Source organism: Cygnus atratus, chromosome 5 (assembly GCF_013377495.2).
Source record: "Cygnus atratus isolate AKBS03 ecotype Queensland, Australia chromosome 5, CAtr_DNAZoo_HiC_assembly, whole genome shotgun sequence".
Classification (NCBI taxonomy): Eukaryota; Metazoa; Chordata; class Aves; order Anseriformes; family Anatidae; genus Cygnus; species Cygnus atratus.
The window spans coordinates 1160693-1179654 of record NC_066366.1 but is presented as its reverse complement, the minus strand read 5'-3'; the positions used below and the strand labels follow the sequence as shown (position 1 = coordinate 1179654).

Sequence of the window (18962 nt, the reverse complement as noted above, 5' to 3'; positions counted from 1 at the left end):
ACTAGAATACAACTGACATCTTACCTGTATCTTTTGTACTCACTAGGAGGTTCACTAAGATTAAATGGAATATTTATTCAAATATTTCCGATATGCTAGAGGAAATGCATGTGGCTGTATCTCTGCTTTAACAAGAGATTCTATATGTGCAATGGATATCTCTTAGAAGTATGAGAAATATTTTTTATTAGAGCTTTCCCTGTTTCTAAAGTAATCTGTAACATAGAGAAAAGACTGTGCTCTTGCAGTTTTCACTCATGACCAGGATCTTGCTTGTATACGTGCCATATTCATGTGTTTTTTTTGTGTTTTTTTTTTTTAATCACCATTTGTTACAAAAAATATATAGTAACGGGAAGGAGACACAGTTCATATTGTAATTATGAAAGGATCAGAATCTTGTCAACAGAATTTTCCCTTTTCCCTTTGTTATTTATTCATCACTATCTCACTTATCCTGAACTTCAGCTGACATTCAAAGGTAGTTCTTTATCTGGTGAATACTAAACTGTGCTTACTGAAGCGACTTTTTGTTGTTATTGTTGTTTGCCTCTTAACTATAATTAAAATTTCTAGTTGGATTTTACAACTATGACTGTAGTGTGTTACCATCACAGATGATATGCCAGAATAGAGTTAGAGAACCCTCCCAAAAGATTTAGAATAATGGCTTTGGCTTCTGGGTGAATTACACAGTGCCTTAGCTAACGCTAAGGACTAGCTTAAAAATATCCTGGAGGCAAACACTGGGTAGGTACTACGTAATTATGTGATAAGCCACAGCCCCTGCAATGAATGAGTCTGATGGATGGGATATTCAGATATTTTTGTCCTTATCATTCATAACTTACTCAAACATGATGTCACTAGTGATCAATATTAAAGGCCCTCGCAAAGGAAGTCATTACAAAACACAGTTACAGCATGTGTAACTTGGCAAGGAAGTACAGAATCTCATCTGCATTTTACCAAATTCATGCTTCCAGCTAAGATATCCAGGTACAGAGGACAAGATTACTTTTTTGCTCAAAGTTTATATCTAAAATATTAGGATCATTTGTTTACTGTTTTGTCAATTCACATAACTGACAATTCCATTGCTAAAACCACATTATTTAAGTAGGGCACAAAAGGGCCCCTTTTGAGAAAGCAAATGAGGTTGTCAAAGAAAAAAATAATTCAAACTGGAGGGATGTTTCAGAGGCTCCAATCACTTTCACAAATATATACATTTTCTTTATGCCATTTTTGCTTATGTTACTTTTCAGTGTTATATAATTTGCACATCTGTCTTTAACAAGCATGTTCTAGATGATGCAAAATGTTACTTTTACTGTCAGGATTTGCCTAGAAACACTTTCACCTATGCCCAGATGCTTGGATACTCAGGGAGCTTTTATCCTCTTGTTTGCCCAGTTAATAAGTACTTATGTTGTGTAAGAAAATAGAAGGACTTTGGTAATTTTAGTCTTTGGCACATACTAGAGTAACAGGACAACAGCAAAGAAAAAAAGGAGCTTTAAAAAAAGATTTGATGATTGGGTTTTGATTTTTGACACAGATGGGGGCTGTACATTTGTGAAGAAGGGGGCTGTACATTTCAGATTTGTGAAAATGAGACAGTAAACATTACCAAGTAAAGAAGATGTTTCAGATAATGTATATAATATATATATATGAATATACTCACGTATGTGCATAAAGTATTTTAAAATGCATTGTCATTCACACACCACACACAGATCAGAAATGAAAGCTTTTTATCAACAAAACTGTATCAATGCTGACTCTCGTATTCCTTAAATTCTTTCAAAATGAATGAACAAACTTCTTTGTCAAAGTGCTACTATGTCAGTAATTCCTAACTTAGGGCAGAACTAATTTTCTAGCTTTCTGTAATAGAGATACTAAACAGCATAAGGAGGTTTTGTTGCAGGAAAACAGTGACAGGTACATGATGGTTCCTCTTACACAGTCTAGAAACAGCAGCAGCAATATACGACATCATTAGCCAAACTAACCTGTGGTGTCATTCCATGGCAGATATACATGATTGGGATATTCTCTGTGTCTGGCCCTTGATCAAGGCACAAATCACTTTTCAAGGAATTCTGCAGCTAAAATAAACAAAAAGAAAGAGATCAAGCAAGTCTTAGATCAGAAAAAGAAGTATGATTACATTCTTTTTCTTTCCCAATAAAATTGTATGTACTTGAAATATGCAGAAGTAAAAATACTTGTTGAAGTGAAGATATGTGAAGCACTTGGACTAAATTCTTCCTTGTAGATAATCTAACACTACTGATTCCAATAATGTTGCACAAGATTTCAGGGAGGGTAGATGTCAAAAAGCCTTCAGAGAGCAATCATTTTTTTCTATAAATATATTTTTAAATATTTTTATGGAATAATCTATGCTTCTAAGGTACACACTATATACAAAAGAGTTAGCTTTTTATTTATTTTTATATATATATTTTTTTAAACAGTGTGAAGGTAGCTGAGGAGTATGGATGGAGTTTTAAACACAGGAGAAAGCCCTCTAATAAAACTGTTTTTCAGAATCGCTCAGAAGATTCTTTTGATTTCTGGAAATAATTCAAAAAATCCTTTCTGCTGACACTTAGAGACTTCTAGCCAATTGGTATGCATTAGCTCTTCTTCACATTATTCAGGACTAACCCTTCTACAGCAATCCAGCCATGAAAGGACTGCAAAGCACTTGGCCTGGTTCTTCACTGATCCCTATATGTTACCTATGCAATGCTGAGACAGAATTTTCTGAAAGTGAAGTGCTAAATTAATGAGCACAGATGGCTAAAAGGTCTTTGTAGAGTGTAATGCCAAAGATGTGGGTTGCATACCCATGGGCATGTACAAAGGTGTACAGTGGTATAAGATTGGTTCAGAGAACACAAGAGAACTGTCTGATGGAGTGAGTGAAGAGGCAATGTAGTTTGCAACCATCAGAGACTGAGCAGTCCTGCCAGCTGTGTACAGGGACCTCCTTTGAGAAAAATAAATAGATATGCTTAGAAAGGAAATCCAAAAGTGCAGCGGTATGTAAGAACTGGACAAGACAGAGACTGAAGTCAGGCAGCGAATAAAATCAACGTAAACTCATCTTCACAAGGTTTCCAAACCTTAACTCCAAACCTAACTAACTTTGGTAACAGACATGACAAATCTCAATATCAAAGAGAAAAATATGCACTCAATATCAATGTGTGACTGGAAAAAGGGAAAGATCACACCCATTTTTTAAAAAGTGTAGAAAGGAAGACACTAGGAACTACCAACTGGTCAGCCTCACCTCTGTGCCTGGGAAGATCATAGAACAGATCCTCTTGGAAACTACACTAAGGCACTTGGAAGAATGCAAGGTGATTTGTGACAGCCAACATGGCTTCACCAAGGGCAAATCAAATCTTTAAGGTTCCTTCCAATCCAAACCAGTCTATGATTCTATGATAATATTGGCCTTATTCTTAGGTGCAAACTTCAAGAATTAAGTGAAGTTTCCTCTCTCTAATCTTTATATCCATTAGCTTTAAGCATAACCACAACCATGACTCTAATTGTAATCAGATATTAGGCAACACTCTTTATCCAGATCAATGATAAATATAAGCCTTATTTATTCAAGCCTGGATCCATAACTGGCTTTAGCTTTTTAAAACCTCTTCCACAAACTCAAACTCTACCACTTGTCCTAACCCTAATATTATAACCTTTCCCAAAATAATTCCCATGATAAAGGAAGCAAAACACCTCTGCCTTGGCCAACATCAGTGTATGACTTATCTTAAAGGGCTGGCCCAGCAGTAAAACAGATTCAGAGACTTTAGGGTCCCAAGCTGTAAAAAGAACCATGACCTTAGCCCTAACAGCGGCAGTATCAGTGATCAGGCACTACAGAAAAAGAAACAAAATGCTAGACCCCTTTGAAAACAAAGATATAACAGGAGCTTTCCAGACTGAATTTCTCAAACTCTTTTCCCAAACAACAACTCTACAATTAAGATAAAATATTCCTAGAGAAATAAACACTACAGAAAACTGGGAATAAAAGACACTGGCCTTATGACTACAAGACTTGTTTCAAAATCTGAGGCCCATGTAGAAGCCACCACATACTAGCCTCTTGTACAAAGTCACAAGATTCTTAGGAACTATCCCTTTCCAAAATCTAATGGCTATGTGGCAACCCAAAATTAACTCGATAATGCAGTTTTAGACTAACGAGACTTAATTATAACCCAAAATATAACCAGGTTGCCAGTCCCCCCACTGAAAACAAGCAAACAAACAAATAAAAACCCCAAAGAAATAGTACTGCCACTTGCTCCCTTTTAAACTTAACAGCCTTACAGTATACAGAGATATACTACTGAAATTTTGTATTTGCAAAATTATCTCAAACATGGAGCTAGAATCAGGGAATTAGCCCTACACAAAATACTTTTGGCCCCACTTATGTTGCTTTCTCCTAACTCTGAATGTACTGCAGAATTCATAAATCCTCAAATCTTTGATTCTCAGACCAGTATTTTGCCAGTGCTACTGTATTATATTCTCTTCCTGACAGAGGGATCTGGAAGTTCTAGAATTGTCAGGACTGATAGTCATTTTTCTAATTATGTCACACCTGAAGTACCTAGGAAGAAGAAGAGCTCTAGAAACTTTTATTTCCCAAAACCTAGTCCCAACCTCTGAAATAACAAAGAGACAAATCTGCAGGTTTAAAGTAAACAAATCATTTTTCTCTGTGGACACAGTGTGCTGATAACTTTTGAAAGTAACCCAAATACTTACTTCCATGAGCTCTGGAATTGGTATCCAATGGATATCTCAAGAGAAATAGTTGAGAATAATGGAAATGCACATGCATCATCTTAAAAAAGAGAAAACAACCCACACCAAACCAAGTCACCCTACAATGTTTTTAAATGAAAGGCTACATTTAAACTATATATATAGCTTTCTGTGCATAATTTCATTCTATTATATTTGGCAAAAATAATTACTGCACATGTAATCTAATACCATGCTAGGATATTGCAATACCTAACTTCAGTCCTTTTGAGCAACACAAGAGGAAAATGTCTCCATTTTAGCTTTTCGTTTCCAGATGTTCACACAATGCCTATTCAGATGGCTTTTGTAATTTTTATTTTTTAAATTAATGATAATGCTAGTATTTCTACAAAAAGAAATTAAGACAGTTCATGAATAGAAGCACTTCCGAGAATCAGCAAGCAGCTGACTTTCTTTGAAATATCACACCTTTCTCTATGTTAAGACTTGCAAGAGAACAGGAAAGCAGACATGAAGGAAGACTAAAGATCGCAGGAACTCTTAGTGTAAAGACTGGGGCACTGTCTTTTTATTTCATACAAGCATTTCATAAAACAGCAGCCTGTGTATTTCATAAAATACTCTTCCCTTTACCTGTACAGATACTTGGCCACAGCTGTCCACCACTCCTTTTGTGGTAGTACAAATAATGAAATCACTCCTCCTATCTTATTTAGCTGATGAGGCTACAAATGTTCTGCAGACAAAAGACTGGATCATGTGTTTTATTATGCGGTACCTTAATGTGCATGTTCTGCTGACCAGTGAGTTCAGTATTTCTGTAATGAACTCTCCTGATTATTTTTGTTTTGCATATAGCCAGCAAAAGCTTTAAAAGGCTGATGAAAAAGTCTTGGCAGAATATAAAATCATAGGGTGACTGTTCACTGTCTTTCATTTTGTTTTACATGATGCTGAGTTAATACTAAGACTACGCAACAAGTACCTTATCTAATCTGTACCTGTAAGCAAAATCATGCACCTATCAGCAGCTATACTTCCTTCTCCTCAGGCAACTCTGCACCACCATCTAATAATGATCATGGTACCACTGAGTCAATGGAAGAGGCTCCTTGCATGCAGGTCTGATTTTGGCATTGTTCTGAGCTATTTTGGAAGTTAACCATCATGCCACACATTTAACAATGGCCTAAACCTTTGTTGGAAGTGTTTTCTTTTTGGATTGTATGAAAAGCCAGCGCAATCATTTCAGTTGGTCATCAAAGGGGTCATGGAACTTTGTGGGGCATATAATCACTTTAATTGCTGTAAAAGAGCTTCTGCTCTAGGGGACATTCACAGTCTTCTCAGAGCCACACTGGCAAACTGCAGAACTCAGACTTCTTTTTGGGCAGAAATGTCTCAAATGAAATCTTTCACTTGTATGAAATGTAACTACAACTCTTAGTGCTTACATTTCCTAACTGGGATGTGCATAAAAAAAAAAAAAAAAAAAAAAAACTAACAAATTGAATTCACAGAAATAAATTTTTGTGAATATAATACTGGATAGAGAATGAGAAAAGGACATCCTCACTCTACTAGCTTATTATGTGCCCATATTAACTTACTACGTTCATCTTCCATGTCATGCATACCTATCCTCTCTGTCTAGATTGCCGGTTTTCTAGGGGCAAGAATTGTCTCTGCTTTAATTAGCACAGTACAACTCGAGCATGATTTCAACACAGACAAGGGTACTAGTGTCACACAAGTAATGACAATGATAATCCCATGATAGAAACATTTGAGGCTCTGGCTACAATATTAAGTAGCCTGCAGTTGAGATATTGAGCCTATTTTGTTAATTCACCTGCTGATTGCAATCCTTCCAACTGACATCTCCAATATGCCTAAAAAATCATGCTTTCAATATTAAATGGAATGCAAGCCATGGAACAAAATGAAAAAAAAATCTGGGATGAAGACAGTGTACAGAGTATCTCAGCATGAACTACAGCAGAGCAGCAATCTCTGTCAACTAACCAGTCTAACGAATAATTTAGTGATTTCAAGTTTATCTCACTATTTTACTTGGAGCCAGGCATTGTCTTCATGAATTACTTCCACGATTACTCCCTTTTTCCCCAACACCTTTTTAAAATAGGAAATGTAAACAAGATCCTTACCACCCCATAGGCGACAGTATCTGAATACATTCTCATTTCTGGATACACACTGACAAGATACCACCTAAAGGTCTTGCATTGGAGCTTCTTCCTCAGGGCCTTCCTCTCAGAAATATCACCAATATCAATTCCAGAGTCCTGCACATAAAGAACAGAAAAAGTAGGAAACACATCAGTGATACACTTTCTTCTGTATAAATTGATCACCCAGAGTCTCTCCTCATTGCAAAGATGACCACGACCTATGATAATCTCCACCTGCTGGCCACAGAGTGTTTGTGTTACCCACACATTCTGTAAGTGCCCTTACCAAATATAATATAGGTCACCATGGTGGAGTCTCTTTCAAAGTCTGCTCTGGTCAATGGAAACACTCTTACTGAATTCAGTGGGGTTTAGATCTAGCTTCCAATGAATATAACTGTTGATCTCTAATATCCTGGCACTTTCCAAATCCAAAAGCAATTGGCAGCAGGTAGCAAGTTGCCCTGGAAACAACTTTATTGCTGGCATCCCACTGTGGCCTAATCATTAGTGTATTACACTTTCTGGCCATTTCTGAAGTCTGGGTTTATTGCTTCACTGGAAAGAGCAGAAGCCCTGGTCACCTTTCTGAAATATCACTTATTAAATTTCTATGGTAATGTAAAAAGAGAAGTTGATATTTTTGTTAGAAGCAATGGCGGAATGTTCTCTCCCCCAATTTTTATTCCCCTTTACATTTCTGGCTAACCTAATTTCATGTGACATACTTCTTTGTAGATCATAAAATGTGAGTTTCATAAAGTCCCTGTATATAAAAATCAATACTTTATCACATTAAAATCATGCAACAGAAATTTTTAGAGAGAGATCTAAATGCAAATCCATGGCTGATGTTTGACAGGAAGTAAAGTGAGACATTTTGCTCTACGTTGTTCTCCACCACTTCTGCCTCAGAACAAAATGCAGGATAAATAAACTTTCTTTTAAACAGCAGACTTTGCTGGGCCATAAATACCCCAAAGATTTTGTTAGCCACAAGATATTTATTAAAAAAAACAGTCTCCCCTCTAAATCAGTCCATTGCGTCCCTGCTCCTTTCTCATGCAACTTTGCATGCAGCCATGTTTGTTTCTTCACATTTTATTGTATGAGGTAAGAAAGGGCATCTGGGGCCTCAGTAATCACATACTTCCATGCAGCTGGAAATGGAAAACAGCTTACACATGGCACACTGGCTTTAATACCAGGAACAATTGATTGTGTTCCTTCAAAGTGGAGAATGTAATGGGAGGGGGAAAAAAAACAAAAAACAAAACAAAACAAAAACCATAGGGGAGGACACATGCAGAGCATAGCTCTTGTTTCTGACACTTGAAAAATCTTTCCTTGGGGTTTTAAGTGCTTTTCCAAACCTATTTATCTAAGCAGTTATGATGCAGAAATCACCATGGTATCTGAGATCCCCATTAGAAGCCTTCAGTACTTCAGAGCCACACACAGAGATCCCAAGAGGGCAGTCATTTCACACTGCCAAATAAGTCAAACTCCCTTTATTATTATTAGTTCTCAAAGACAAAAACCTTTGGAAACATTGGATTGTGGGGCTTTTCACATATTTGGGAATTCTTCCATGGAAAAAACAGGCCTTGTGGTTAACATCTTGGAATAACATATTTTATGGAAACTCCCGACTGTTATAACTACATTTCAATGACCCACTCAGTCCATTACCAGTGCACTATCTCATCTGCTTCCGGGTAGAGGATTACTCCTATAGTTATCCACTTGTAAAACTGTACTTAGTCATGCTATCCATCTGTCCTCTGCACGTCTCTCACGATCATGTCTTGACATCTTTTTGCCTCAGCTTAAGCTACGTTTGTTTTGAAGATTTTCTCTCTTCTGCATTTCACCTTTAGTTTAATCTTGAGATAAGCAAAGATGAAACAAAAATATTGCTACCCAGTCCGATATCTGAATTTGACCTAGTCCATCCCCATCTAGCCTTTTGCAGAGTGTATCTTTGCACCCTGCCTAATGGAAGTCTGTATTAAAAGTGTCCCACAGGATGTAAGTTACTTTTTACATAAATTTACACTGAATACTCCTTTCTCATGATGTTTTTATACCAGCCAGAGACTGCATTGCTCCTAACCCTTTGATGTATAAAAGCAGTCTCACACTAATGACGTACATTTTCTTTATATACTGACTGATTCAATTACAGTGCTTGGAAGTGTAGTTTTGTGCTATTTTCCTCTTCCCTGTAAAAGGTCAGAAGGCTTTCTTAAACACATGCCCAATTCCTACTGCTCTAGAATCAGTTCAGTAGTAGCAAAATTTAGCATGGGAAAGGAAAAGAAAGTCCCAAAGCTCCTAAGAGCTTATGACCTGATTCTTGGCACCAGGACTCGCACAGTGAACACAAAGATGATTAAAACAGCTTTGAATTATACAACTGACTTGGGGTACTTGAGCACACATCAGACTGTCAGAACAAAACAAAGTCCCAGTGCTTGTTTAATTCCTTCCCAATTTTCCATATGGCAAAAGATGGAAGCTGGATGAACAGCACTTGAATGGGCTCACCTCTAAGTTGCAGACCCCATCTGACAGGAAAAACCTCTGATGGTCATAAAGGTCCCATATTGTCTCCAGACATCCTGTAGCAATTACTAGGTAATGAGTATACTCAGGCTTTAAAGGTCTATTTCAGTTGTGAAAAATAAGACATTTCCCAGTGTATTTTAAATAAATATGTGGCTATGTATGTGCTTATTTAGTTTTCGACAGCGGTAAGAAATAAAAATGAAGGTTGTTTATGCTTGGTTCTGTAGATACACATATTAATAGATTCTTCCCTACAACAAAGACAACTCCTTACACTGCAGAAGAGGCTAGCACTATTAAAAACTGATTTAGCACTTGCCGTCTCCAGCTTTTAAGTTTGTACTGCTGTTTGACAGCAATAGCCTTTGTGAAAATGAAAAGAGAATATAATCTGCATTACAATCTATTTAAGCAGTTTAGTGCAATGATTAGTGCAATTGTGGTTGAAAAATAATGGACATGGAAGAAAAAAATAAGAATACTTTTTTTTCCTCTTTGAAACTATAAATGAAATCAGTTTTGTCAGTACGAGATCTAGCATGCAAACATCTTGACAGACTTGGTGACCTGAAGAAATCAGTCCAATCCACAAACTACATTTATATTTCATTTGTTTAACAAATTAGTTCTAAAATTTAGTATAAAAGGCTTATTTCCTGATACATTGGCACAGTCAGGACACCTCCATGTAATAAATAATAACAACAACTGATACAACCACTTTTGTATTGATAGATGTTAACACTCCTTGCCCTTTAGTAGCTTCCCTTCAAAATCTGGTAGAATTTTAACTGTGTGATTGTAAGTAAGAGACACAAATTCAAAATAACATGTGTAATATGGATTTGATGCTTCTTTTTTTTCACATTTCTACAACTACTAGTTTAAATTTAGTCTCCATGCAAAGTTGTCGGTGAGGTTGACAAGAAATTCATTTTTAAGGAACCTGCAGACAAAGGAATTACTTCTAGAATGGTACAGCTACATATGTATTTATGAATGTATGTATATATGTAGGCATATATGTAGAGACATATTTTATGTCTACACCTAAGACACATATTTATACATGTATACAAATAACAACAAAAAAATTCCTAGCAGAAAATCAAAATTCAGAGTAGGAACCAAATCCCAAAGGCTGTAAAGCCAAAGCTTGCAAACACAAGCTTTTGTTACTTACCTCCTGGGGTATGTTCCATGCCATATAGACATGGCTCTTAAATTCATCCATCCAGACTTCAGCCACCCTTAGTGCGTTTCTCCGGACATGAGCAGTTAGATCTTCTGTGTACGGTTTATGTGCTCTTTCAATGTGGGCAATCCTTGAGCAAGGTAGAACTTCAACACTCCCTCCACACTGCCACACCTAGGAAGAGAAAAAGACAGCCTGCTAGTGACAGCTCCCTACACCACTGCCAGTGGCGTTTTTAGACAGTTGTGGGAGGAGAAAATTATTACCTTCCCTTACCATGAATTATTAACACTACCTACCTTACTACAGAATTCGTATATTACCATTAGCCACCCATCACAATTTTCTGGGATGAATTTAGCTATCCTCAAGATTATTAATAAAATTATTTATAAGGCATCCAAATACAATAGCATCTGGGTTCAAGTTTTAAAGCCTTGCAGGTATTTCTCTTAGATTGCACAGTCCCTCTCAACACATACATGCAATGTTCAGAATCTGGGGCTAGCCAGCCTTACATTACTGAGAAACTAAACCAATGGAATTTTTAAGATCATATATATGCATGTTATGCTTTCCTGTAAACATAGCTCAGAAAGGATCAAGTTTATTTCTTTTCAGGAATGCAAAAGATTAGGAAGATTATCTAGTGAAAATGTTCTATGAACAATTTGAACACACATTATCCTTACAAATAATAATACACTTCTAATGTAGGTTAGTGTACCTGCTCAAGTGTGTTTCAGATTTGACCAGTATCACAGTTGAGCTAATGCCCATAACATTTATCATGAGTATTATATTCATTTCTGATTTCCTTCCCTGCTTTCACTTCAAGAGAAAACATCTGAAGCCTTAACAGTCAGTGATGTAGCTGAAATATTTTACATGCAATTTCTTTTCCTGTGCATCTCGTATTATGTGAATTTCCTAAAAAGATCAAGGCAGCAGATTCTTAATGGTTTAGTGGATGCTGTTCACATGAAAACCTGTATGTACTCAAACTGTTTGATCCTACCGAACAAGTCCCTCAGTGTCCCAGAGATAGGCATACTGCACTGAAAAGTAAGCACGAAGGAGTTTGCCTTATGATATTTGCCTTATGAGAATGAAGGAGTTTGTCTTATGATACTGCTAGCAGAGATTCCTGAGGTTTGGTGTCATACACCAAAATAGCAAAAAATGAAAGTGAGGTGCTCCTTTCCCTGTCCAGCTCATCCAAGAGTGTATAATCTGGTGTCCCTCCCAGTGCTCAGGGATGTGGGTTGGCAGAAGTTCACAATCTGAAGCTGGTCTCAGACCCCTCAGGTGTGTCTGCCCTATAGGCATATGCTCTACTAAGGAGGCACTTTATTCAGTCATTCATTTTATATATTTAGACATCTGGCTTGAATACAGCATTTAGACATTTGGCAGCTCCTGAGACCAGAAAATGTGGCATGGATTCAGAATGTTTACAAAGCCTTTTCTGAACCGGTGCCTAATTGCATTCAGCATATGCTGGGAGAAGAGACAGAGCCTTGATTTTCAAAGCTCTCTGGAAGATCAGCTATCCCATGGACCTACGGTACAGTCAAGAAGGGAGCTGAAAAGACTTCAGCATGTCTTGTGTCCCTAACTTGGAAAACTATAAGAATACATAAATTTAATCACTACCATCATCAAAGTGAAACTGAGATGTTCATAAATATTTAAAAAGAAATAGGCCATTCATTGATCTGGCACAGGAGTAAGTAATAATCTTGAAACAGCATTTGTGTTCTTTTTAATTTTCATATAAAGTGGGCAATCCAGCTTAGCAAGCTAACAAAAATACTAGTTTCTCAATGGTTTAATTGTAAATGGTTCAGCTATATTTCCTAATAAAATTTAAATGTGAAGTATCATCAGTCTTTGCTCACTCAATGCCTGCTTGCAATCCAAGCTATTTCTCAGTACAGCATTGACATCCGACTATAAATTTTCAGAGTTACTCACTGTACACTGTTTAAATTAGTTTAATAGAAGACAAGGAAGATGTAGAGATGGTCATAACTTAGCCTATGTCAACACAATTCACATGCTACATGCCCTGCCTACTCATTCTGCCTAGCCTTTGCTCATTTTAAATAGGGATGGCCTCTCTCCAAATACAACATGCTAACACCAAATCTTTTGTGTGATTTTCAGTTAGGTCTGAATGCCATCTTGACAACAAGCTCAGCCAGAAGTTCACTGTCTGTAAGAAGCTGTATTTCCACATATCTGATTTTTTTTTCCAGAATCTGAAAATTCAAAGAGTGCATTCATCTGTAATTTTAGTACAGATTCACTAATCAGTAAAATCTAATTTCACTTTATAATGAAGTCATATGTGCTTTCATAAAACACCCCGAGTTGACCAAGTCTTCCATACAGTTTGTAAATAAGAACTACCTAGTACCTGAATAAACTCTAATAAATCAAATCTGGTGGCCACCCCCTTGTATCAGACACTGTCAATCTTTGTTCTATTTCCAAAGACTAATTAATTACTCTGCAAGAACTATGGATTAACTTAAAAATTTAATGCTAAGAAGGAGCTATCAATACAGATGCTGACAGAACACATGGGTTGTATTGAACAGCTTCAAAAGCAAATCCTATTATTTCTGAGCAAAAATCTCTTGCAATCCATGAAAACGCGATTCACATACACCAAAACTGGACTAGCAGTATATCATAAAATCATAGAATGGCTTGGGTTTAAAGGACTTTAAAGATCATCTGATTCCAACCTCCCTGCCAAGGACAGAGACACCTCCCATCAGACCACGTTACCCAAAGCCCCATCCAACCTGGCCTTGAACACCTCCAGGGATGGGGCATCCACCGCTTCTCTAGGCAACCTGTTCCAGGGCCTCACTGTCTCTGAGTGAAGAATTTCCTCCTAACATCTGATCTAAATCTTCCCTCTTCTAGTTTAAAAACATTCCCCTTTGTCTTATCACTATCTGCCTGTGTAAGAGCTAATAGTTTCTATATATCATGATGAGAAAAAGTCCTTTAATTAATTACTTTTTATAGAGGAATACAGGAGAAACAAATGTGATCTGATGATATGCAAATCATAAATTATGCTACTGTATACAGAGCTTGCAGTTACAGCACTAAACAAGAAGTGCTACCCTAGATGTAGGCTACAAAGCCTTGCACGGTATTTGCAGAGTGAAAGGAGTTACAATACTTAATGAGGGCAGAAAGGACAATCCTGACTTGCTCTGATGGTCAAGGACAAGCCATAGTACCCTTCTCTCCCACAAGCATTTTGAGCCCACGGGAGTACAGCATGATGTGAAAACTCTTTTCTCCAAATGCTTCATTGCACTTAGGGAGAAACCAGTTGCAAAGAAATGTATGGAGACATCAAAGTTGGATTTTCAAATGGCATGAAACTCTCCTGGAATCTTGATGGACTCTGGAATCCCGACTCGAACACACAACGAAAATCTCCAGGCAAGGAACAAAGGGTTTTGCTAGCCCTACTACACTAAATACTAAACACTACACTGAGCAGGATATATGAATATTAAACACTGTAACATGAATAACTGACTGCTACAGAAAGCATTAGCTTTTCTTGATTCTTCCCTGCTTATATGTGAAATAAGGGAATTTTGCAGCTAGGCCAAGAACGCCTGTTTGTTCTTTCTTTCTTTCCTTAGACCAACTGCACGCTTCAGTCTGACCTCTCCTGTCCCACCCCTGCCACCTTTATTTGTGGAGATGGTTGGAGCCATCCAACACACTATGATTTTTAAAGATATCCAGATAAGGTATAAATCTCACATCAAAAGTGTATAGGGTAGAATCATTAAATACTCTGAACCCTACGCCTTTTGGGGAAAGACAGTTTTTAATTAAAAAAAAATAATGTTAAGAAATATATTTTCTTAAAGACTCAGCTCAGAGCAAAGACTTTCACAATGGTCTGATTTTCATCTATTAAAACTCTTGCAGACAAGAGACTGTCAAGTTAGTTAAGAACAGGAACTGAGGGGTCAATTCCTCACACCTTCACACATTTCCCCTGTGAATTCCACAGCTAGTTTTTTGCTGTCATTAGTAATTTTTATTCAGGCTTCAAGTATACTGAATAATACCCTTCCCATTTCCCTGCACTGTTATTTTATGTGATGCCTATAAATAAAGTTTTAAAATTAGTAAAGTTTTTCCAAGTTAGCACCAATGACTTTGGCAGGAAGTCTAAAGATAAAAGAGCTTTAACAAAATCTTTTGTTTTACAATAGGCAATGATTTGAAGTTAAATATTATGCCTTTAAGTATACTGCCCCTTCAATCAGTAATACTTAATGACAAAACCACTCATAAAAATTGTAAGGAAGGAACTTGATGAATTTCCTAAACTGTGGTTAAAAGGAAACATTGTGCCCTTTCCTATTGCTTGTGAAGATCTTTTACCTGTGGTAGCAAGAGGTGGAAACTGCTAGCAATAGTCCCAATTTCCTGCCAAATCCCTAAACATACATGCATGTGCCAAAATAACATGTACTTTCATCATCATGATACAATAAATTGCAATTCACAGTTCATTCCATAAAAGCACCGATTTCAAAACTACAACAGGGCTCAGATTTGCCTTAAGGCAAAGTCCTTACAAAGTTTCTTGTTTTGTTTTAACAGAGTGTGAGGGACTGCTTATCTGTCAGAGTACTTAACATCACTGCTAGAGCCTCAGCAGTGCAGAAAGCTTGCTTTTCTTTGGAGGAATTTCTTAAAGTTCTGCTCCTGTTGGTTTGCTTTGCAAAACAAAATAAAATAAAAATTCTGTTAGAAGAACAAATGCCTTTCAAAGAGCACTCACAATCCACTTCAGTGTTTTTTCAACGCTCCCTTCCAAAAGAGTAACTTAGAAGTAGCTGTTTATTCTTGAATTTCCTGAGGAGGTTTATATATTTGGAATATCCTCAAGAAGGGCTTAGAGAGCTTCTTCCTCTTGAAAAGGTTCCCTTATCACTATCAAAAGGTGATGAAATTCCAGACCAAAATGCAAGGTGTAAAGGGACAGTCGCAGTGCCAAGGCAACTAACATGAAGCTGAAAAACTAAAATCAGCAGAGCCTGTGACCTAAACTAAGTACAGCAAGTAGCAGACAATAGGAACACTAAGTGAATACAGAGAATCTATTTGAAAAAGGGAGGTAGGAAACTACCTTCCTTTTAAATCTTAGTTGTTGCAGCATACATGGATAATTTGTCCCAGCCCTAAGCACTGCTTACTGTTAATTTACTAAAGGTACATTACATGTCCAATATAACTGTGAACTTAGATCTGCGTGAATTTATGTGCAGCAAGGGTAAATTAGCCCCACAGAGCAAACAAGAAACACATTCTTCACACTGGAAGTAGTAAAGCGTAAGACACATAAAGCACTGCAGAGAGAACGAAGTCATGGCCCAACGCTTCAGTTGCAACCTCCACTCTGCTAAAGGAGTAAAGGACCACCACAGGTGGCAGACCAGTGGAACAGCACAAGCAGGACAGATGCAGAAGCAGTAACACACCAAATGGATTCCATAAGCATTTTTAAAGGTATAAGCCGTAATATCACTGTGCTATCATCCGTCACTCATTCCCATCAAAATAAGGGCAGTAATGACAGCAGTTGCACAGCCTGCAGTGTGGACCACAGATGGGTGACATCCTTACAAATGTCTACATTAATCTTGTCATAACTTCTCAAAGCAAATTCCATTCACTTCTGGAAAATGCTTTACTAGACAAAGAATCTCCATTTCTATTTATGTGTTTTTAAATCCACATCCTCTAGTAAATTATTTTCAATTGAATTTAAACATATTTGAATTTGCATGTTTAATCAAAACAATTACAATTCTGAAGCTGATGTCTCTCTTGAATATTTAATTTATACTTCATTATAAAGTGATATAACACTTCCTCATTAATAGTGTTTCTTTTTATCTCTTTAATCACTGAGTGTTCTTTTCATGTTGTGGAAGCTTAATCTAATAAAAAAAAAAACCTACACAATGTTGAGCAGTTTATTAGCATGTACTGCACTCATTGTATTTACACAGATCATGCAGTTTCTCTGAGAACTTATGTGACCTTGTTTGAAACCATCATTTCATTTGGACTGCAAACAAAACTTTTTAATAATTAAGTGGTTTGTTGGGATTTCTCAAAAAGCTGAAGCAATATCTAGCTTCTGTGAAGTTTGCTAAAGATGAAATTAGAAGAACTCATTAAAGATACACCCTGAAGAAAAACAAACAAACAAAAAAAAGTCAGTGTGAATTAATTACTACTATGGATACAAACAAATAGGAGCCAATTATCTTAAACGTATGTTTTGGGGAACAATTTAATGCAAAAAATATTTCTGAATCTTGTTAACCGTTGACATTATTGCCATTTAGCAATAGCCAATAATAAGCTTGATACTTTACAGACAATTAGAAAAAAACTATTGTTATTCCATACCATGAGCAGGGTCTGTGATCATTTTGGGTCTGCATTTTTATTTTGGTGTTTTGACAACTGACTGCAGAAAGGATAGGGAGGATGGTCACATACAAAATCCACTGAAATCCATGTTCATGTTTCCAGTAGCATACGGTGGGTTTTGGATTGGACCCTGAGGGTTTTGGGGTTGTCATGTATATTTGTATATCTGGCTCTGTAATCCTAAAAACTATAGTCACTAGATGAAACACATGAATCTTTATTTAGGTGTATCTCCACTGAAGTCAGATAACATTCACCAAATAATTGCAATAGTTACAGTAAGTACTGTAGGGTTTGGCTAACCTTCCCCAAATTCACCAAGAATCCTTGTGCAGTTACTCTTATCACAGTGGTCCTGAACAGGTTCCTCCCATTGAAGAAGTCTGCCATAACAGTAGAATTAAACGCAGAGTCCTGGCCTGAGTCATGTAAATGCATAATTTGAAAAATCAGAATATAGGCAGACAGGAAGAAAAAAAAAAAAAAAGAAAAAAAAAAAAGAAACACTGCTTACTGAAGCTCTGTTTTACTCCCTGCTTCCAGATGCTGAATGGGCTGGAGAAGAAAATCATGACCTTGTGTATACCCCTGCAGAGTGGGAAATTGGGGTGTAACAATTTCAATTGACTGCCAACAGTCAGAGCTCAGAACAGCATGCATTCTTTTGCATATCAGAGACTGGAGAGAAATTTTTAAAATTACTTCATCTGTTTTACTGAAGCCCTATGAGGTTTCTGAAGACTATTCTACTTCTCATCATCACACGAGCCTTTCATACTTTCAGGTAAACTTATCTATTTGTGTGTGATGATAGCTTTCTTCCAGAACCAAGCTGGTAATATGGAACTGTAAACAGCCTACAAAAGCACCCCCCCAAACACAATCTAAAAGAATTTGTGGAAGAAAATAAAAAGGTTTTAACATAACTAGAAGTCCTCTTGATTTTTAAAATGTAAATTTTCCCTAAAATCTTACTTTTGAATTCATCACTAACTGTCTCATAGGCCTCATTTAACATTAATTGTGCCTTTATAAAACATCCTAATTGAAAAAGTAATACATGTAAAGATTCCTCCCATATTTAATTGTCAGTAGTTTTCTTCCCCTTTTAGTTGTTTCATTATGTACTTTTAAAATTGTTTTGTTCTGCAGGGATTAATTTTGCACTTATCTTCATGAGCTGTAAAACTTTTACAATGTATTGTTAAACCACGTATGTTGTGTTGCTGTTCCATAATTGCAGGAAACTACTCTATGCCTTGTGTTACCAGGAAATAACACGCTTCAAGGATCACTAGGGTATAAGGCTTCATCCTGTTCTTTTTCAAATGTGTCTATCTCATTGCTAGGCACGGCAAGTAACTGACATAAATCACTGCTACATTGTCAAGTATAAGTCAAGAGTAGGAAATAAAATAAATCACTTTTTACCCTAAAAGGTTAAAATGAAGTAAACTGAATTATCAGATCAACATTGTTTAAGTATTCACAGCGCAACATACTGCATTGCCCTTCATTGATGTTTTTGCCTTCCTCTCCTCTGCTGCAGTTGCACTCAGCTTGATCAACCGTGTTAATCTTGCACTAATCCTGAAGACTTGATTGGTACCAGAAGACCAAGTGTCCTGGTTTCAGCTAGGATAGAGTTGATTTTCCTCCTAGTAGCTGGTAGGGTGCTA

General features: G+C 36.8%; 1 protein-coding gene across 15 annotated transcripts in view; it reads right to left on the bottom strand.

The window, feature by feature from the left end:
• Window positions 1-18962, bottom strand: part of GALNT18 (polypeptide N-acetylgalactosaminyltransferase 18) — a 312077-nt gene that overhangs the window by 44742 nt on the left and 248373 nt on the right. For 14 of the 15 annotated variants that reach the window (XR_004779229.2, XM_050711302.1, XM_035550277.1 and 11 more), the window contains 3 exons: window positions 10765-10950; window positions 6987-7124; window positions 2022-2117 (listed from right to left, as the gene is read on the bottom strand). Coding sequence is in view for 14 of the 15 variants with exons in the window: in XM_050711302.1 (XP_050567259.1) it covers window positions 2022-2117; window positions 6987-7124; window positions 10765-10950 (420 nt within the window). In the remaining variant the exon portion in view is untranslated. The remainder of the gene's footprint in view (window positions 1-2021; window positions 2118-6986; window positions 7125-10764; window positions 10951-18962) is intronic. The other variant, XM_050711304.1, reaches the window with a different exon arrangement.